Here is a 21,118-nt window from a genome sequence, read left to right as displayed (position 1 = left end):
AAAAGTGTCAGGTGAAAAATTCAGTAGTGCAATATGTCACATACATCTGATACAGTTTGGAATCAAATGAATATTGACACGTAGCAGGTTAATTATGTGTATTAATTATGGCAGAGGTTTTTCCATTGCCTGTAATTATCTGATAAACCCAGACTTATAGAAGGCATTCCCAAAGACAGCATCCTTGTTGAAAAACCCAGACAGTTTCGTCATTTCATTTGTTGACACTGGTTATTAAATTAATGTTTTAAAACTTTGCCTCAGGTAATGAACTACAGATCTCATATCCCTGATTTCATCTGTCTCCTTCTCCTTCATTTTGAATAACAACATTAATCAGATCTTACTTTTAACATTACACCATACTGCACCATGGCCTTGTCAGTCCTGGAAAGAAATTACTCCAGTGTAAGCAACAAAAAGCAAGACTTAAGTCTAGATTTAGCTCTTCAAAGCTAAGGTCAAATCATGTTGCAGTGAGATTGTTTTGGCTCTTAAATTGTCCGCTGTGAAATGAAAGGCCTGCAAAAAAAAAACATACTGACCAACACTGGCCTGCTTCAAACTGGTTCTCCTGATCTCCACAGACATTTGGAGCGACAGACTGGGAGATGTTCCAGATCGGAAGCAGGATCTTCCTAGCGGTGGCCAACGGGCAGAAATTATACAGGAAAGGGCCGAGCGTCTACAATCTCAACTCCACCATCTATGAGCTCAACATGGCCACCAAGACTTTCCTCATGTTTCAGGACATTGCCACCTACAGGTGTGCAGTTTGGGAGACAGTTTTTTTATTTCTTTTTTTCTCTCTCACGTATTAAAGCTTTGCTAACCTGAAATGAGCATGTTTCAACATCTCAAACTTCCTGCTGTTTTTCCCCTCATCAGTGCAGTTGACTGGGAGTTTTTTACGCTGGGTGATGAAAAGTTTCTGGTGGTGGCCAATTCCTACGACGGAACGTCTTACTCTTTAAACAGTGTCATTTACAGGTAAGGGTCACTGCGTGGCGCTCAGATAAAATAAAATTATTGGGTAGCAGTCATGAGTCTTGCTTAAAAGACCTGATTGTGTACAGCTACAGGAAAGAATGTTAACGCTTTCTCCAGGCGTGAGTCAAGTTTATAAACGAGCAACACTGATGGAGGAATCCATGAAACAACAGCGTTTTTTTTCTGGGCAGTGAAGAGGCATGAGACTCTTGTTCTGAATCTCTGGCTCTCCCTTGACAGGTGGCAGGGGTATGAAGGGTTCGTGCCCGTCCACCGGCTGCCCACCATTGGGTGCAAGGACTGGGAGTTCTTCGCCTCCACAGAGGGGTCCTATCTCATCTACTCCAGCGCCACAGAGCCCCTGTCCAAAGTCTTCCGGCTGAAGACCCACTGACGGACGCTATATGACCAAAAGTGTCTGGACACCCCTTGGTCTGGGGGGTGTTTTTCACGGTTTGGACTGGGCCCTTCAGTTCCAGTGAAGGCAAATCTTAATTATGCAGCATGCAATCACATGCTAGACGATTCTGTGCTTCCCCAGCGGTTTGGGGGAAGGCCCTTTCATGTTTCAGCATGACAATGCCCCTGGGCACATGGTGAGATCCATATAGAAATGGTTTTGTCAAGAACGGTGTGGAAGAACTTGACTGGCCTGCACAGAGCCCTGACCTCAACCCTATCCAACACCTTTGGGATCAACTGGAAAGCCAACTGTGAGCCAGGCCTAATCGCCCAATCAGTGCCCGACCTCACTAATGCTCTTCTGACTGAATGGAAGCAGATCCCTGCAGCAATGCACCAACGTCTAGTATAAAGCCTTCCCATAAGAGTGGAGGTTGTGATAGCAGCAAAGGGTGGCTCAACTCCGTATTAATGCCCATAATATTTGGTGAGATGTTGGATGTCAGGTGTCCACGTACTTTTTGGCCATGTAGTGTAAATGGCGAAAATACATGATGGGCATTTCAGGGGCTGATCTAATGCGCAAGGGAGGCAGAAAGCAGAAGCAAGGCTGACGAGGCCCAGGAAAAGTGCCACGACACAAAGCTGCAACTCCTGTTTATTACGCTGGAGCAGCAGGACCTGAAGCAAGGGGCTGATTTATATAAAAATACAGATGTTCTCTGGCAGCTTTACACTGGTGATATTTTAACCTGCAGATTTAATTTTACTGTGGTGTCATTCATTTAACCATGAATCAAGGAATGGATACGGAGGAGAGAGTAAACAGGCTGAAGCCTTCTTTTCAGATGAACATCTTGACGGGCAGTCGTTGCAGATCCATTTATACGGTTATGGATTAAATGTGATTTTGCTGTTCTGCACTCTGAGATGTATATTACTATCCACAAAATAAATAAAGTGTAATTTATTAACATATATGAAAGCAAATCATCTGCCTCATCACATATTTGATTTATCAGAGGTTTTTTTTATTTCAGTTTCATGTTACTTATTTATGTTTTTTTTTTTAAATGTTTTTTATTGTTGAATAAGCTCAAGCACAGCAATAAGTCAGCAGCTATCAAATTGAAATTGAACAGTTGACGAGTTACATTTTTAAAGAAAGTGCAGAACTAAAACTTGTCTCCTGATACTCACACCAGTGCGAGACAACATTATATAGTTCAAGCTACTGGTGCATAAGGCTGCTACTTGGCTTAGTAGCAGGCCTATAGTGCAATATGTATACATTGTCTACTTGTGGGCATTTGTTTGTCTTCACCTGGCAAGTAGTATTGCTGAATTTTATCTTGTTCCTGATAATCGGTAGTCCAATAATGTCACTGATTTGCCCGAAATTACATTCACCTGGTGCCTCCGGTTTAAATCAGGTTTGCTACTTGGTGGGGGTACAGCTCTCCCGCAAACAGGCCTACTGTTTGGCCAGTAGAGATGGTAATGGTTGCAGTGGAGATAATTGGACGAGTAGCCTACACATGCCTGAGGTATTTACGCGCCTAGGAGGCACCGAGCGAATTTGATGGTAATAATTGGTCATTTCAAATCGGGGATTGGGTTAAAAAAAAAAAAAGATTATTAGACAGTAGCCTGCGTTGCTCAACTACTGAACAATTATTATATGGAATTAGCTAACAGATACGTTTCTCATTAACTTGTTTAAAAATAACGTAATTGTATAAAAATAGTAGAATGTTAAACGATAAGATCATCATGAACAAAGTTGATTCTGTTTTGTAATATGTGAACCATCTAATGTGAACGCTGTGTTTTCCTGTCCAATAAAACTCACCCCTTTGCTTACCTACCGTTTTGCTAACGTTACACTTCCTTGTTACTGTCCTTTGATTTGTCGTGTGACGCACTTATTGCAACTATATATTACAGTGTACAATTATACATTCAGAAATAGATAAAAAACAGACCAAATTCATTCTTCAGTGATATAACTGTAGATGATTGAAATTGTTTTTTAAACCGTATCTTCAACTGTCAATTCATGAATCATGTCCATAAAAATATATACAGGTTATAAATAGCAATTTATGAATGGCTAGCTCGTAGTGATTATGCTGGTTGTCGGGAATCCGGTTTTAGTCTATGGTCTTGGGCGTCATCGATTAATTTGCTCGCATCTTCCTTGTGGACGAACAAACAAGTGGGACTTGTAGTTCATTTAGGTATAAACTGTTATACTAGTGTGTACTAATATTACAACGTCAAAACCACGATTACCACAATGCACCGACATACACTTCGCAGTTGAAAACATGGCTGCGTACAGTGCTTTACTTGAGTTTTCATGTAGGTTTCGGATTTGTTTTTCCTAGCCAGAGGGAAAATAGATAGCTAGCAATCACATCTAGCTTGGCGAGTTAGTTGACAAGCTAGTTAAAGACGTTAATTACTATTACTTTGCGACAAGTAGCTAATATAATTTGAATGTCCGTGAGCTAACGTTAGCCGGCGAACTGAACAGCTAGCTATCTACACATGCATTGATTTTCATTTAGCGTTGTGGGACGTTCTCGGGGTAACTAGTTCTCTATCGAAGGGGAATATTTTTAATTAGCTGAAATAGCTAACTAGCTATTGATGTAGGACGTTCGCTTATGAGCTGGTGTATTGCCTAGCCATGTTTTATCCCGTGAAGTCAGCCTATTCCAGGGTGTGCCCAGGAGCTGTAAATCGCGAGCTGGGAAAGACAAAGATGAGATAGCATGAGGCTAAATATTAGCTCTCTTCGGCTAGTTGGCGAACTATTCTCTAATACTAATTCATAAACGTTTTGCCTACGGGACACAGAGTCGGGAGGCGAAAAAAATACGGCAAAAAACAATCATGTTTGGAAATCTGTTTGAAGAAGACGAGGAATCCTTTTCTGCCGTCCCCACCGGCGGAAACGCCGCGAAAGCGACAGACGCCGAGCCTCCCCCACCGCGGGGAAGTGTGAAGCTCAGCGGAATTAAGAACCAAGGTGGCACCTGTTACCTGAACTCCCTGCTGCAAACCTTACTCTTTACGCCAGAGTTCAGAGGTAATGATGCAGCTCAAAAACACCCGTTGTTTTACATACGGTGGCATCTGTGTCGTATGAAAAAAATGTGATGCTTTTAATTGGCTGCGAGGAAACCACATCAGTTCACTGTTTAGGCTTAGTTTACACTGTACTGTCCATAGTGCCATTCATGCATGACAAGCTTATGTCAGACCCAACCGCTTAGAATGCCTATCTTGCTGGAGCCCCCGGTCGTGGAATATTTTTAGCATATGACATACCCCAGTGTCCATAGTCAGCCCTTTGCATCTGTGATGTTTTTGGCAGAGGAGTTATTCAGTTTGGGACCGGAGGAGCTGGGAAGTCTTGCTGACAAGGACAAACCGGAGGCCAAGGTAAGGACAGAGCGTTCACCTGGGGCTCAAAATGCTCTCTGGCCTCAACCTGTACCTCTGCTGCATATATGCATACATTGGCGGCAGTGTAGTACAAGGGTTAGGGAACTATGCTTATAACCCAAAGGCTGTAGGCTTGATCGCCTGGGTTAGGACACTGCTGTTGAGCGAGGTAACTTACCTGAATTGCTTCTTTGCACACCTGTATAAATATGCTAATGCTAATGTCACTAAATAGATGGTCCACTGCGGGTATGCGTCTGTGTGGATGGTATCAGTTGTTGGAGGCATACCTGTACGTGTTTGTGCTCCTGCTCAGGTGCGAGTGATGCGTGTGTTTGCTCGTGCCCAGGAGTGTGTGATGTGTGTGCTCGTCCCCAGGTGTGAGTGATACCTGTGTTTGCTCGTCCCCAGGTGCGAGTGATACCTGTGTTTGCTCGTCCCCAGGTGCGAGTGATACCTGTGTTTGCTCGTCCCCAGGTGTGAGTGATACCTGTGTTTGCTCGTCCCCAGGTGCGGGTGATCCCTGTGTTTGCTCGTCCCCAGGTGTGTGTGATACCTGTGTTTGCTCATCCCCAGGTGTGTGTGATGCGTGTGTGTGCTCGTCCCCAGGTGTGTGTGATGTGTGTGTGTGTGCTCGTCCCCAGGTGTGTGTGATACCTGTGTTTGCTCGTCCCCAGGTGTGTGTGATGTGTGTGTGTGCTCGTCCCCAGGTGTGTGTGATACCTGTGTTTGCTCGTCCCCAGGTGTGTGTGATGCGTGTGTGTGTGCTCGTCCCCAGGTGTGTGTGATACCTGTGTGTGCTCGTCCCCAGGTGTGTGTGATACCTGTGTTTGCTCGTCCCCAGGTGTGTGTGATGCGTGTGTGTGTGCTCGTCCCCAGGTGTGTGTGATACCTGTGTGTGCTCGTCCCCAGGTGCGGGTCATCCCTCTCCAGCTGCAGAGGCTGTTTGCCCAGCTGCTGCTGGTGGACCAGCAGGCCGCCTCCACTGCCGATCTGACGGACAGCTTCGGCTGGTCCAACAGCGAGGTACCGTTCTGCTCTGCTCTCTGGACGGGGGCCTCCAGATGTCTGGTTTTCGGCCATAATGTCTAGTTTGTGGTCCTAACTGGGAAATGTAATGGCTGGTCAGAGTAATTGATGGAAGATATGTTGCAATGAATTTGTGTCTGAATCACTCCTGGTCTATGATCTATTTCGAGAGAACCCCCCCCCCCCTCCCCGGGGTGGGTTTTCGGTTCAGACAGCCCCCACCCATAGACTGTAGAGACTAAACCACTGTGACATCACCCATTGACTGTCCATAGGGTTTGTGAAAAGTGTTTTGAAGCCCTGGATGTGATGTATTGGAGTGACTCTGGATGTGATGTATTGGAGTGACTCTGGATGTGATGTAATGGTGTGCCTCTGGATGTGATGTATTGGAGTGACTCTGGATGTGATGTATTGGAGTGACTCTGGATGTGATGTAATGGTGTGCCTCTGGATGTGATGCATTGGAGTGACTCTGGATGTGATGTAATGGTGTGCCTCTGGATGTGATGTATTGGAGTGATGGTGGATGTGATGTATTGGAGGGACTCTGGATGTGATGTATTGGAGGGACTCAGGATGTGATGTATTGGAGTGGATGTAATGTATTGGGAGTGACTCTGGATGTGATGTAATGGTGTGCCTCTGGATGTGATGTATTGGAGTGACTCTGGATGTGATGTATTGGAGTGACTCTGGATGTGATGTATTGGAGTGACTCTGGATGTGATGTAATGGAGTGACTCTGGATGTGATGTATTGGAGTGACTCGGGATGTGATGTATTGGAGTGACTCTGGATGTGATGTATTGGAGTGGATGTAATGTATTGGGAGTGACTCTGGATGTGATGTATTGGAGTGACTCTGGATGTGATGTATTGGAGGGACTCTGGATGTGATGTAATGGTGTGCCTCTGGATGTGATGTATTGGAGTGACTCGGGATGTGATGTATTGGGAGTGACTCTGGATGTGATGCGTTGGGGTGACTCTGGATGTGATGTAATGGAGTATTGGATGTGATGTCCTCCTCAGGAGAGCAGCCAGCAGGATGTGCAGGAGCTGAACCGCATCCTGTTCAGCGCGCTGGAGAGCTCACTGGTGGGAACCTCCGGCAGCAGCCTCATCCACCGCCTCTACCACGGCAACGTCGTCAACCAGATCGTGTGCAAGGAGTGCGGCAACACCAGCGAGAGACAGGTGGGTTCCTGTACGTGTGTGTGTGTGTGTCTCAGTGTGTGTCTGTGTGTGGTTTGTGTTGTGTGTGTTTTTGTTTGTGGTGTGTGTGCGTGTGCGTGTGCGTGTGCGTGTGCGTGTGTGTGCATGTTGTGCCCTTTTAAAAGTTGATAATGTCTTAGAGTAATTACCATATGACTATGCATTGTATGTGTGTGCATCAGGAGGACTTCCTGGACCTCACAGTGTCTGTGAAGGGCGTGTGTGGCCTGGAGGAGGCGCTGTGGAACATGTTTGTGGAGGAGGAGATGTTCGAGGGGAACAACCTGTACCGCTGCAGCCGCTGCGATCACCTGGTCACGGCTGCCAAGGTGTGTCCGCGCCGGGACGTCCCGTCCTGTCACAGGCTTTCATTCCCGTCTAAACTTCTGAATGTACCGCAGCATACGTGTATACGGAGCCGCACGCATGACAAGTGATTCCTGTCTTTCCTCTTCTGCCTGTGTGTGTGTGTGTGTGTGTGTGTGTGTGTGTGTGTGCGTGTGTGTGTGTGCGTGTGTGTGCGTGTGTGTGCGTGTGTGTGCGTGTGTGTACGTGCGTGTGCGTGTGCGTGTGCGTGTGTGCGTGTGTGTGTGTGCGCAGTCAGCCAAGCTGAGGAAGCTGCCCCCGTTCCTGACGGTGTCGTTGCTGAGGTTCAACTTCGACTTCGTCAAGTGCGAGCGCTACAAAGAGACGGGCCGCTACAGCTTTCCGCTAACCATCAACCTCCGGCCCTTCTGTGAGCAGGTAGCAGACCGCGCTGGCGCCAGATGTGTTGCCAGTGTATTTTTCGGCTGAAATGCAAGCTCTGTGTTTGTGTGTGCATGTGCCTGCCTGTCTGTTTCATTCTGCTTGTGTTTTAGCGATTTGCTCTGGTTCGGTTATTTCTCATCCCTCATACTCTGATGCAATGTCCCCACGCAGACAGACAGGCCGGACTCAGAGTTCACCTTTGAACTCTTCTCCGTCATCATACACAAAGGAGGCTGCTATGGCGGCCACTACCACGTCTACATCAAGGACATTGACCAGCTGGGCCACTGGGAGGCGCCGGTGAGAGCAGGATCTCCTGAGCCGTGATCATTTCAGTTATTTTAATACAAGTTTACCCAGAAGCCTCGTCTTCTCATTCAAGATGGTTATTCAAGTGTTGCTGTGTCCACCAAAACTAACTCAGTGAGAAGGGAAATCATATTTAAGTTGAAGTCGTACAGAAATATGATATGATTTATGTTGCGTGTGTTGATGTTTTTTTTTTTAGGATGAAGAGTCCAAACCTAAAGTTCAGAAGAAGGAGGTGAAGGTCAGTGAGCCGGAGGTGGAGAAGGAAGACCCGCTGTCCGTGCTCGTAGGCATCCTGTCCCAGGTACAGTCCCGCCGAGAGGCTCTGTCTGACGCTTACGGTCCTGGTCCTGGCGTTTTCTCCCTAACCTCCCTAACCCTGGCTCCCCTCTCCGAACAGGAAGAGGGAAAGAGCGTTCTGGTGGACCAGCTGGGGCAGAAGCTGCTGGACAGAATCGGGATATCCTGGAACAGGAAGTTTCGCAAGCAGTACGGACCAATCGGAAAGGTGTGTGTCTCATCCGCGCCGTTATCCCTGCGAAAGGGATTTAATCATGTTGAAATCGTCCATTTCCTGAACTGCTTACTCCTGGTTAGGGTCATGGGGGAGTGGGAGAAATGGGTGTTGAAGCCTATCCCAGCATGCATTTGGTGAAAGGCAGGAATACACCCTGGACAGGTCCCCAATCCATCGCACTCACACATCCATGTCCAAGGACAATTTAGGCTCTCCAGATAAATGTGACCTGCATGTCTTTGGAACATGGGCAGAACATGCAAACTCTTTGGTTGGGATTGGAGCTTGGCACCTTCCCGCTGTGAAGCAACAACGCTACTCGCTGCACCGCTGTGCGGCCCTATGGAAATAATCAAACCATCGAATCAGACCACTGCTAATTTTACACATGACGAATGCGACTCTTCATTAGCATTAGCATTATCGTTAGCATTGTCATTGGCATTATTGTTAGCATTATTGCTAGCATTGTCATTGGCATTATCGTTAGCATTATTGCTAGCATTGTCATTGGCGTTATCGTTAGCATTATTACTAGCATTATCATTATCGTTAGCATTATTGTTGGCATTATCATTAGCGTTATCGCTAGCACTATTGCTAGCATTACTGTTAGCATTGTGTCTCCTCCCCAGTTTCTGCAGAGCCACTCTGAGGTGTTCATGCTGCTGGCCAACGGGACCCGGGTCACCCTCAAGGCCTCCAGCCCCGCCCCCCCGGGGGCGGAGCCCGCGCCGACCTCACCCGGCTCCGCCCCCGGCCCCGCCCCCGAGCGCGCCGCGGAGGAGCCGGAACCGCTCCCCGCGGACGGCGGCCGCTGGTTCGACCTGAACGACTCCACGGTCGCGCCCATCTCGGGGAAGGCCATCGAGAAGCAGTTCCAGGGCAAGGAGAGCGCCTACATGCTGTTTTACCGCCGGGCGGGGCTGCAGAGGCCGGAGGAGGGTACGTCCCCCGCGGGGCGGTCTGCGGGGTGCAGGGGTGTAACCGAACATCAGTCCCCATCGCTGTATCGCTTCCCCTGCCGCGAAAATGATCCGACACAGTAAACAATGACTGATGTGAACGATCCTGCTAACACTTACAGTGTACACATACAACCAAAATGCGGTTTTGAGTGCAAAAACTTTATTGACGTCACGTTTAACAGAAGGAAAGGTGCGGGTGATGACGAGGTCGATTCGGAAAATCTAAACGATGTTGGGCAGTGTTGCTGTACAGTAAACCACCATAAGAGTATAGACATTTAAACGAATGTTTTGCCGTTATTCGTAATGATACGGATCGATTTTTTCACGTTGTATCATAGCAAATTTGTGATGTCACTCTGTGTTTTGGGGGTATCACCCCCACACTCACTTGCTGTGTGTGTTTTGGGGCAGCGAAAGGAAACCCCAGTTACAGGGTTCCCCCTCACCTGGTTCAGCTGGCCCAGGAGGAGAACTGTCAGCTGCAACAGAGACGGTGAGCACCATCCACACCCACACACACACACACACACACACACACACACACAGTATACAGAGTATGACTGTTGGGTGAGTTAAATATTTCCTCAGGATTGGTAAGCCCTCATTTGCCGCCAGTGCTTGATTTGATTGGTTGATGTTTGTGCAGGGAGGAGTTTGACGCCTCCAGAAACACCATTGAGGTGCGCCTGCACCTCGCCCCTCAGTACCAGGTGACCAACGGAGCCCTGCAGCCTGTGGGGCGGGGCCAGGACAGCGTCATCACCATCACCTTCGACCGCCGCAAGACCGTGGGAGACTTACGCCTGGCCGTCTATCAGGTGAGCTGACCCATGTGACCTGACCCATGTGACCTGACCCAGGTGAGCTGACCCTGGACCTGACTCAGGTGAGCTTACCCTGGACCTGACTCAGGTGAGCTTACCCAGGTGAGCTGACCCTGGGCCTGACCCAGGTGAGCTGACCCATGTGACCTGACTCAGGTGACCTTACCCAGGTGAGCTGACCCAGGTGAGCTGACCCATGTGACCTGACCCAGGTGAGCTGACCCTGGACTCAGGCCTGTGGTTCATCCACTAGGGATTCTCCTGTGGAAACGGAATGCTGTGATAGGTCAGGGAAGTTCACAGGTGTTGGATCAGCTGAGGTCTTGCGCTTGCTGTCTCTGCTGCGTGACCTTTGACCCCCGGCCTGATGTGTGTTCAGATGCAGGACCTGTGGGAGGGGGACATGGCTCTGACGGTGGCCAAGAGTCTTCCGGCCGGACTGCACCTGTACAACACGCTTTCAGGTGAGTCTTCTGGCCAAGACTGCACCTGTACAACACACTTTCAGGTGAGTCTTCTGGCCGCACTGCACCTGTACAACACGTTTTCAGGTGAGTCTTCTGGCCAGACTGCACCTGTACAACACGCTTTCAGGTGAGTCTTCTGGCCCGACTGCACCTGTACAACACGCTTTCAGGTGAGTCTTCTGGCCGGACTGCACCTGTACAACACGCTTTCAGGTGAGTCTTCTGGCCGGACTGCACCTGTACAACACGCTTTCAGGTGAGTGAGTCTTCTGGCCAGGCTGCACCTGTACAACACGCTTTCAGGTGAGTCTTCTGGCCGGACTGCACCTGTACAACACGCTTTCAGGTGAGTCTTCTGGCCGGACTGCACCTGTACAACACGCTTTCAGGTGAGTCTTCTGGCCGGACTGCACCTGTACAACACGCTTTCAGGTGAGTCTTCTGGCCGGACTGCACCTATACAACACGCTTTCAGGTGAGTCTTCTGGCCGGACTGCACCTGTACAACACGCTTTCAGGTGAGTGAGTCTTCTGGCCGGACTGCACACTTTCAGGTGAGTCTTCTGGCCCGACTGCACCTGTTCAACACACTTTCAGGTGAGTCTTCCGGCCGTGGACTCCCGTCTCTCCGCTCAGTGCAGCGCGCAGGTTATTAAACACCCCGGGACTTTTATAATGGCTTGTGCACAGCCTCCGATGCGCTGTGTGTGTGTGTGAGTGTGTATAACGGGCTTCTCTTCCTGCGGGAAGCTTGCTGAAGGGCGTGTTGTGCGTTTGCTCTGTTTCAGATGACCAGCAGTCCCTGTACAGCGCGGGCGTACGCGACGGCTCGGACCTGTTCGTTTGGAACGGCAGAGAGGTCAGGAACATTTCCCAGCATGCACGTGGAATAAACCGCATACTTTCCCTGTTCAAAGAAAAATAACAGCTCTGACTATTTGAACCATGTTGTTATGTTGTTTTATTCTCAGGGAGCTACATGCTGCTTGTTCATGTATTGTTGTATAAATGCCCTGTTTAGCCTGCGTGCTGTTTGTTTATGAGGAGGCTCTGTCCCTGATGAAAGAGCGGTTGTCGAACCCTGACCCCCGGTCCCTCCCCTAGGTGGGCGGAGCCAGCGTGCAGACGGGGGCGGAGTGGGAGCCCGTGCTGCTCACCCTGGTGCGGCCCTCCCTGGAGGAGGAAGAGGAGGAGGAGGAGGAGGCGGAGGGGGGCGTGGCCGCGGAGAGGGGCGGGGGGGACGCGGGCGGCGTGGGGCTGCGGCGGACGGAGTGGGGGTTCGCGGGCGGGACCACGCTGGGGGCCGTGAGGGAGGCCCTGGGGCCCCAGAACACGCTGCTGTGCCAGGAGAGCAGGCCGGGCTGCGACGGGGGCGGGGCCGGAGGGGGCGTGGCCAGCGGCGGAGGGGGCGGGGCCAGTGGCTGGAGGGTGTTTCCCGCCGCTGACATGCACAGGACGCTGAAGGAGCTGGCCCTGAGGGACGGCGACGCCCTCCTGGTGCTGGAGCCGCAGGCGCTGGACACCAGGTGTGTGGGGTGGGGGGGACACCAGGTGTGTGGGGGGGGGGAACACCAGGTGTGTGGGTGGGGGGCACAGGTGTGTAGGGGGTGTTCCTCCTTTAGAATTACAATATGATATAAAAAGGCTCCTATACAGATTTGCTGTTGGTTCATTCGATGTCTTTTTTTCATAAATTGTCTCGGAGGACCAGGTTTGCTCATTTCGGTTTAAACAGTCATCTCACTCTACATGTCCCTGAAATGGGGAGCTATATATATAAAAAGTGCTGTATTTTCTACATGGTGTAATCAAAGTGCAGAAAACATTATTTGTTGCAAACTTTAATGGAGCTCACTGTAGATCACTCCCTAAACTGCCCCACACTCTTCACCTCCTCCACAGCATCATCAGCGTCAGCGGCGACATCGTCACCGTGACAACCCCATCCGACTGCCGCTGGCTGCAGGTGGAGTTCTGTCCCCGGGGAGGAAGAGGAGCTGCGGGGGAGGAAGAGCAGGATGAACGGGAGAGGAGAAGGGGGAAAGTGCCTGCTTCTGGAAACATGGTGTGTGTGTTTTTACTTTTTCCTGAAGCGTGTATCTGCTTTGACTATGGGAGAGCTGTGTGTGAGTGTGTGTGTGAGTGTGTGTGTGTATGTGTACATGTGCTGGCTGTAGCATGCTGATGGAGCTCCCGTGTCTCTCCAGCTGCTGCTGGAGGTGAAGCAGAGGGCCATGGAGGTGCTACAGCTGCAGGACCAGCTCCAAGGTGAGGCCCAGCCTGTCAATCACTTCAGCCTCACGCTCTCTGTAGGCGTGTGTTTGTATGTGTGTGTGCACGTGCGTGTGTGTGTACATCTGTGTGTCTCTTCTCTCAGTATCCGTTTTGCTTTCCTCTGCAGATGTGAAGTGTTGTCTGAGGCAGGTGGACAGCACTGGCAGACTCCTGCCTCCAGGTATGACATTTCCCAAAGGCCTGGTACAGACTCAATAACCCGTCTACCAGAATTGCTCAGTAGCACCTGTACCATAGACGCTCAGTAACCCTCTACCATAGACACTCAGTAACTCCTGTGCCATAGACCCTCAATAACCAGTCTACCATAGATGCTAAGTAACCGTTGTACCATAGACGCTCAGTAACTCCTGTACCATAGACGCTCAGTGACCACTGTACCATAGACGCTCAGTAACTCCTGTACCATAGACGCTCAGTGACCGGTCCATCACGCAGGGCTGCAGAATGACTCAGAACCCGTGCGGGTGTTTGTGTTCGTGTTCCCTGCAGTGTGCGAGCACCTGAGTGTGCGGGAGGCCGGTGTGAAGCTCATGACCTCCCTGCTCCTCTGTCCTGGCGAGGCTCCAGGTCCCACACAGGTGTGTGCCACCTGGCCTGGCTCTGCGCATGACTGTGCTGGATGAACCTCCAACAGCATGTTACATTTATATATATACATTATGCAGTATACTTCCTATATCCCATAAACGTTTACAAATTATGTCCAGTTATGTACTTCTGTTCTGTTGCACATTTACATGATAAATATGTAAGTTTAGCAGGTGCTTGTTTAACATCCATTGTTTATAATTTACACAAATATATACTTATACAGCTGGATTTTTGATTCCAGTGCAAATTGGGTGTTTTGCGTTTGTCTAAATGAAAACCTTATTTTTATGTCACTTTCTCTCTCACTCTTGCTCTCTCTGTCTCTATCTATCTCTCTCCCTCCCTCCCTCTCTCAGCTCTTCCTGTACTACACTGTGGGTTCAGACAGCCCTGCTGCTGCAGAGAGGGAGCTGACTGTAGAGGAGACTCTGACAGTGAAAGAGGTGGGCAGCAACACACACACCGGTCTGCTCCGATCTGTGTGTGTGTGTGTGTGTGTGTGCGCTCGGGTGTGTGCGTGTAAGTGTGTGTCTATGCGTGTGTGTGCACGTGGTGTGTGAGTTTGTGTGGGTGTGTTGTCATTGAACACCCTCTTCCGCCTAATCACCTTCTCATTCCCAGCAGAAACACTCTCTCTCTCTCTCTCACACACACGCACACACACACGCACACACACACACAAGGAGAGAATCCTAGGTGCTCAGTGGTGTTTGCTTCTCTGGTTACAGTGTCTGAAGCTGATTGTGAAGTTGGCGGGACTGGAAGGTAAAGATTCTATTTCAGAGTATTTTCCCCCATAACGGTCCTGGTTGCCATTTTGAGAATGTGGTGAGACTGCACCGTGGTGATGGACTAACTGTGCTGTCTTCGTCCCACCAGGGGAAGCCTGGCACCTGCGGAAGACTGACTGGTGTGAGGAGGTGGGAGACGCCCTCACAGAGGAGGTGAGGCTGCTCGGACAGCGCCCCCCGCTGGTTTGGATGCTTCTGTATTTGTAATTGAATGTAGTGCTTTAAAGATGCCCCCGGGGGCATCCCCATTTATTAAGACTTTTATAAGCAACATTTCAGAAGAGAAAAAGAATTCATTAGTGCTTAGTTTATTTACACAGTTTTTAAAAAACCTTTTTTTGTTTTTATTTCCCCCCCCCCCCTTCCCGTGCTCCAGTCTTTCCCAGACTGACCCAGTTTAATCCAGACTGACCCAGTTTAATCCAGACTGCCCCAGTTTAATCCAGACTGCCCCAGTTTAATCCAGACTGCCCCAGTTTAATCCAGACTGCCCCAGTTTAACCCAGACTGCCCCAGTTTAACCCAGACTGCCCCAGTTTAACCCAGACTGACCCAGTTTAACCCAGTTTATCCCAGACTGCCCCAGTTTATCCCAGACTGCCCCAGTTTAACCCAGACTGCCCCAGTTTAACCCAGACTGCCCCCGTTTAACCCAGACTGCCCCCGTTTAACCCAGACTGCCCCGTTTAACCCAGACTGCCCCCGTTTAACCCAGACTGCCCCGTTTAACCCAGACTGCCCCGTTTAACCCAGACTGACCCAGTTTATCCCAGACTGCCCCAGTTTAACCCAGACTGCCCCAGTTTAACCCAGACTGCCCCAGTTTAACCCAGACTATCCCAGACTGCCCCAGTTTATCCCAGACTGCCCCAGTTTATCCCAGACTGCCCCAGTTTATCCCAGACTGCCCCAGTTTATCCCAGACTGCCCCAGTTTATCCCAGACTGCCCCAGTTTAGCCCAGACTGCCCCAGTTTAGCCCAGACTGCCCCAGTTTAGCCCAGACTGCCCCAGTTTAGCCCAGACTGCCCCAGTTTAACCCAGACTGACCCAGTTTCTCGTGTCGGTCTTTCACAGGACGCCACTCTGGCCGAGCTGAGGATCCACAGCGGGGACACGCTGGTGCTGACGGAGGGCCGCCTGCCCCCCAAGGTGCCCCTCTTTCCCCCGAAAACACATCTCCCCTTTCCCCTGTTCAAAAAACATGTTTGCTCTTTCCTCTGTGTTAAAAACAAGACCAGGTCAAAACCTAGCATATGGCGGGACCGGCTGACCAATGGCGTAACTTCATCACTCGGCCGACCAATGGCGTAACTTCATAACTTGGCCGACCAATGGCGTAACTTCATAACTCGGCCGACCAATGGCGTAACTTCATCACTCACTCACAGACATTTGCGTTGGTAGGGCTGGCCCTGCTGTTGCGGTCTAGCCAAAAAACACATCTCCTCTTTCTTCCTCTTCCCCTGCCGTCTGCTTGGCTGCCATGTTGTCCTAATGTTATAATAAATTCAGGAAAGAAGCGTGATGTGCCCTTGTTTCCCTGTTTCAGTGAAGGGTACAACCCTTATCTGGGCTTTAAATAGCTCATTGGGAGCAATTAGGGGTTAGCTGTCTTGCTCAGGGACACTTTGACACGCCCAGGGTGGGGGATCGAACCGGCAACCCTCCGACTGCCAGACAACCGTTCTTAGCTCCTGAGCTGAGCTGCTCTCCTGAAGTGTGTGATAACTTGAACAGATGCTATTTTGTGCCACTACGCGCCATTTTGTGCCAAACGGACCGTGTTGTTGAGGCCGGTTGCTTTTTTTCTCCCAGGGGTTCCTGAAACTGCCAGTGTGGCTGTACGGGCAGCAGAGCGAGCGCTACGTCTCACAGGAAGCTCAGGGAAACCATGTGACCAACGGGGTGGAAGGAGACCCGGCCGCAGGTGGGCGCAGACACGCGCGGGGCGGGGGGGCGGGGGCTTGGGAGTCAGGGGGGCGGGGCTTGAGGACTGACGGGGCTCCTCTGGGTGCGTTACAGTGACTGGAGCTGAGTTTCGGTTCGCGGGACAGGTGGAGATTTCGGGGGAAGCGTCGCTCGATGACCTAAAGACTCAGGTAAACGGAGAGGAGGAACGGACGCTGGATGTGTGATGCACATTTGTTTCGGGTGAACCCGCTGTGAAAGGTAGAGGGGTAAAGTGTGTCTCTCTCGCAGGTGATGACCCTGCCCTCTCTGCAGGACGTGTGTGTGCCTGCCCCGCCCTTCCTGCGCGTTTGGGTACTGGAGGGCAGGAGGCTCAGCAAGATCCTGAGAGGAAACCAGCTGCCACTCAAGTAGGGCTCCTGCGGAGTGACACACTCTCACTCTGAGTGCCCGTTATTCACACACACACGACCCACCCTCCCCTCTCTCTCCTCTTCCCCCCCTTTCCTCTCTCTCTCTCCCTCTTCGTCTTCACCCTCCTTTCTCTCCCCTGTCCTCTACCTCTCTTCCCCCTCCTCTCTTCTCCTCTCTCCCTCTTCTCTCTCTCTCTCATCCCCTCATCTGTCTCTCTCTTTTTCTCTCTCACAGGAACCTGAAGTTGGGTAGTGGGACAGAACTGTGTGTCCAACAGCTGCTGAAGGAGGAGAATCTGGGGTAAGAACACACATGAATCTGTGAGGTGTGTCTGTGTGTGTGGTGTAGCTGTAGTCGTGTGCTCCGTGATAATAGTGTTTGTGTGTGTATTGCTGCTTGTTTACTTGCTGTGTGTGCTGTTGTGTGTCGACATGCACAGTGTGATCTGAGTGGTGTGTGTTGGAGTGTGTGTGTCGCATTGCGTGTGTGTATATGTGTGTGTGTGTGTGTGCCCTGATGGTGTGTGTGTGTGTGTGCGTGTGTGTGTATATATGTGTGTGTGTGTGTGTGTGCGCATGCGCGCGCGTGTGTGTGTGTGTGTGTGTGTGTGTGTGTGTGTGTGTGTGCGCATGCGCGTGTGTGTGTGCGTGCGTGCGTGCGTGCGTGTGTGTGTGCGCATGCGCATGCGTGTGTGTGCGTGAGTGCGTGTGTGTGTGTGTGTGTGTATATAGTGTGTGTGTATGTGTGTGCGCATGCGTGTGTGTGTGTAACCAGCGTGCACTCGGCCCCCCAGCCCTAAGGAGCTTCTGCTGAGGGTGCAGATGGGGATCCCGGGGGAGCAGGAGTTCTACCCCCCTGAGGAGCTGGTTTGGGACACGTCCCGGGACAGCTCCCCCCGCGCCCTCCACCACGCCCTCGCCGCCCAGTACGGCGTCTCTCCCGACTGCCTGCACATCGCCAAACACCTCCCCGAAAAGCACGCCTGGATGGCCATCTCCAACTGGGTGAGGAAGATGGAGGAGGAGGAAGGGGCGGAGTGTCACTGTGGAGCGTCTGTCCTCTGCGTGTCGAGGCTAATCTGAGGCCCTGCCTGAGCTGGGCCCTGTTTCAGGAAGCAGGATTACTGAGTTAGCTGGATAACTGCTCTGAATAAAACCTGGAACACTCCCAAATCTGCAACATGGACTGCAGTAAAAAGAGCCATTCCAGGTTTTACTCAGCGCAGTTATCCAGCTAACGCAGTAATCCTGCTTCGTGATGCAGGCCTCTGGTAAGGCAGGTTTGCTTGTGTTTCTGTTGTGCTTTTTTGCTAATGACACTTTGATGACATCACGCAGAGCCAGCAGGTGTCCAAGCGGAAGAAGAAGAAGAGGGCGGAGAGTTTGCAGGGCGCCCCGTTTCACCTGAAGGACGGAGACCTGATCGGAGTGAAGGTGAGGGGGGGGGGGGGGGGAGTCGCGCTGGGTGGGGGGGGTGTCTGTGGGTGTCGTTGCGCGGGGGGTGGACAGTCCCTCTGTGGCTCACGACTCTGACTTGTGCCTTGGTCGAACCTGACTCTGTGCCCTGTGTGTGTGTGGGACAGAATCTCCTGACTGTGCTCTGTGTGTGTGTGGGACAGAATCTCCTGACTTTGTGCTGTGTGTGTGTGCGTGGGACAGAATCTCCTGACTCTGTGCTGTGTGTGTGTGTGGGACAGAATCTCCTGACTCTGTGCTCTGTGTGTGTGTGGGACAGAATCTCCTGACTCTGTGCCCTGTGTGTGTGGGACAGAATCTCCTGACCCTGTGCTCTGTGTGTGTTTGGGACAGAATCTCCTGATCGACAGCAACAGGGACTTCTGCACGCTGAGAGACGTGCTGGGCCAGCAGAGGCTGAGGCAGGAGGCGGAGAGCCGGCGGAAAGGGTAGGGCGCCCGCCGGCCAATCACACGCTCACTCGCATAGCGCTCATCACCCCACCACTGTGGGGGCGGGGCTGTGGTGTAGGGGGCGGGGCTATGTGGCGGGAGGTGGGGCTGTGAGGGAGGGGTGTGGCTGTGAGTGAGGGGGTCGGGCTATGAGGCAGGGGGCAGGGCTGTGAGGAGGGGTGGGGCTTTGAGGGGGGAGGCGGCTTGAAGAAGGGGCAGGGCTGTGAGGCAGGGGGCGGGGCTGTGGTACTTTGGTATCTCTGCCTCTCCATTTTCTGATTTTTGATTGGTTGGTCTGTGCCACATATGCACGTCGTGTTTCGACTTTTTTGTTTCTAAGACATGCATTTCTCCACATGTCCACCAGGGGTCCGAACATGAGGGCGGAGCCCAGCCAGGAGGCGGGACCAGAGCGGAAGGTCGCAGGGAAATGCAGGAAGCCAGAGGTGGCCTTGTCAATCAACGTAGGGGTGTTCAGATAGCACCCGCCCCCCCCCCCCCAGCCAGTATACACACGCCCACACGCTCAGTGATCCTCAAAGATGGCCACAGTCACCGAACAGCGTCCGCGTGCCAAAGGGTCCCTCTCCACCTCCTCCTGACCCGGCTTCTCCTCAGGAGTCTGCCTGCAAACCCCGGGACCCAGCAGGGGGTGGGGGTGGGGGGGGGGGGTGACTGTAGATCTGTTCGGGGTGGGGGAGGGGGGATGGGGGGAGGGTGACGGGGTAGTTTGTACTTTACTCTGTGGGAAGGTGTGTGTTGGAGCACTTACTGACGTCCCCTGCAGTCCTGCCTCCCTTCACTCTGCTTCTATGCAATTTTGCGATGGCGTGAGTCACCAGGCAGCCCGTCTCCCCGGATCAGACCGGTCTGTGAGCGCTCACAACCCACCTGAAGATCTACTGTAGGTGCGCTAATTGGAAACCATGGTAACATTACCTGGTCTGTTACATCATAAGAGAGCTCGGCTGTGGTAGCGGTTAGCCAGCCACTGCCCCTTCACCTCACACTGAGCTGGAGCCAATGAAACGGCAGAGAACCGAGACACATTTGCATACTGTGTCTCATTGGCTGTGTTATGAGTGAGTGAGTCACTGGAAGCGCTTGCATAAGAACGGCCCGTTAATCATGTTCCCTTCTTATTATTTAGAGGTGTTTTGGTCCGAGAAAAAAAAAAAGTTGTTTTTTTTGTTAAGCATATTTTTTTTCCCCCAAAAACCATGTATTTAATGAGTGTAGAGGAAGTGTATTGCTGTGTGACATGGGCCTAATTGAGCTGGTGTTGGAAATTTCACTTTGAGAACGGGTGCACCATTAAGTATAATTTAACGGTCTCTCTTTATTTGATGATTGGATGAGAAATTGATCGTACTGGGCTGATCGTTGCGAAACAGTCACTACTGGTGATACGTTTTCTCTCTTGATTTCCACGACATCGTTCAAAGTAATAAAAAAGAAGAGAAACTCATTTAAATGGAAAATTTTCCTTTTCCAAATATATTTTTAACGGTTCTGTTTTTGGGTTGGTTTTTTTACAATTCTGTTTCTGTTTTGTGTGTGGAATATAAAATCTTTAGTGTTATTTCTTAAGACCAAATCCCTTAACTGAACAAAGGGAAGTGAGGAAATTGGCCTTTTTTTTTACAGAAGGCCTGAAATCAGCCTTGCAGACTCAGAGAACCCTCTTACCTCTTCGCTTTATTATTATTTTTTTCTTTCTTGGGAGCTCTCGGGGAGAAGAACAGTGTTATGAACAGCTGTCACTAAAGTTAAGTGCATTACAATCAAGTCAAACTGTACCTTTTTTCATTTATCTGACATTTAGCATATTAAACATCTTTTTCCTTTTTTAATTTACAGCTGGAAGACGTTGTAACCACGACGTTTTTAAATTGGTGGCTGCATACAGGTTTCCTCATTACATGTTTTCAAGGTTTTTATTCTGAGAATTCCTTTGACCAGTAAGAACATATGAACTGTGTAAAACCTGTATTCCAGTTTTCTGAGGTTAGTAGATTAAAAGGCATATACTAAAACTACTGTTTGATTACAAATTAGACTGTCAATAATAATTATTTTTATTTGTGTGGAAAAAAAATGTTGGCTTCTATATTTTTCAGAAAATCTTTTTTTCACTTTATGCATAAATATGGGATGGATCTTGGAAAATGTACGTTTGACTACCTGCAAATTTAAAGTGGGGGCAAAATGACCTCAAATCTAAATAACTGTTAAATTTGTAAAATACATAATGAATAAAAACAGATAATACTTC

At 50.4% G+C, this 21,118-nt stretch overlaps 2 protein-coding genes and 1 long non-coding RNA gene across 4 annotated transcripts in view; 2 read left to right on the top strand and 1 right to left on the bottom strand.

The window, feature by feature from the left end:
• tspeara (thrombospondin-type laminin G domain and EAR repeats a) overlaps positions 1-3,257 on the top strand; it is a 17,452-nt gene extending 14,195 nt beyond the window's left edge. Inside the window, exons 10-12 of the mRNA XM_064309743.1 lie at positions 588-766; positions 889-990; positions 1,231-3,257. Of these exons, the coding sequence (XP_064165813.1) occupies positions 588-766; positions 889-990; positions 1,231-1,384 (435 nt within the window). The 3' untranslated portion in view covers positions 1,385-3,257. The remainder of the gene's footprint in view (positions 1-587; positions 767-888; positions 991-1,230) is intronic.
• Positions 1-4,839, bottom strand: part of LOC135240366 (uncharacterized) — a 5,971-nt gene extending 1,132 nt beyond the window's left edge. Inside the window, exon 1 of one of the 2 annotated variants that reach the window (XR_010325660.1) lies at positions 4,732-4,839. This is a non-coding gene — a long non-coding RNA (uncharacterized LOC135240366). Of the gene's footprint in view, positions 1-3,260; positions 3,673-4,731 lie in introns of those variants that run through there. The other variant, XR_010325659.1, reaches the window with a different exon arrangement.
• Positions 3,687-21,118, top strand: usp40 (ubiquitin specific peptidase 40). Its single transcript, XM_064309741.1, has 31 exons — positions 3,687-4,489; positions 4,778-4,845; positions 5,761-5,874; positions 6,913-7,077; positions 7,278-7,424; positions 7,696-7,839; positions 8,017-8,145; positions 8,354-8,458; positions 8,555-8,662; positions 9,307-9,616; positions 10,054-10,135; positions 10,289-10,460; positions 10,846-10,930; positions 11,722-11,792; positions 12,038-12,459; positions 12,836-12,998; positions 13,141-13,201; positions 13,335-13,388; positions 13,721-13,809; positions 14,179-14,265; positions 14,551-14,587; positions 14,702-14,766; positions 15,690-15,764; positions 16,431-16,542; positions 16,638-16,714; positions 16,815-16,933; positions 17,172-17,237; positions 17,731-17,941; positions 18,275-18,370; positions 18,746-18,840; positions 19,211-21,118. Exons 1-31 carry the CDS (start codon positions 4,294-4,296, stop codon positions 19,323-19,325), a joined length of 3,840 nt encoding a protein of 1,279 aa, XP_064165811.1. The 5' UTR covers positions 3,687-4,293; the 3' UTR covers positions 19,326-21,118.

This window comes from Anguilla rostrata, chromosome 15, assembly GCF_018555375.3.
Source record: "Anguilla rostrata isolate EN2019 chromosome 15, ASM1855537v3, whole genome shotgun sequence".
NCBI lineage: Eukaryota > Metazoa > Chordata > Actinopteri > Anguilliformes > Anguillidae > Anguilla > Anguilla rostrata.
Note: the sequence above shows the minus strand (reverse complement) of the source record. Positions and strands in the feature narration are given on the sequence as shown.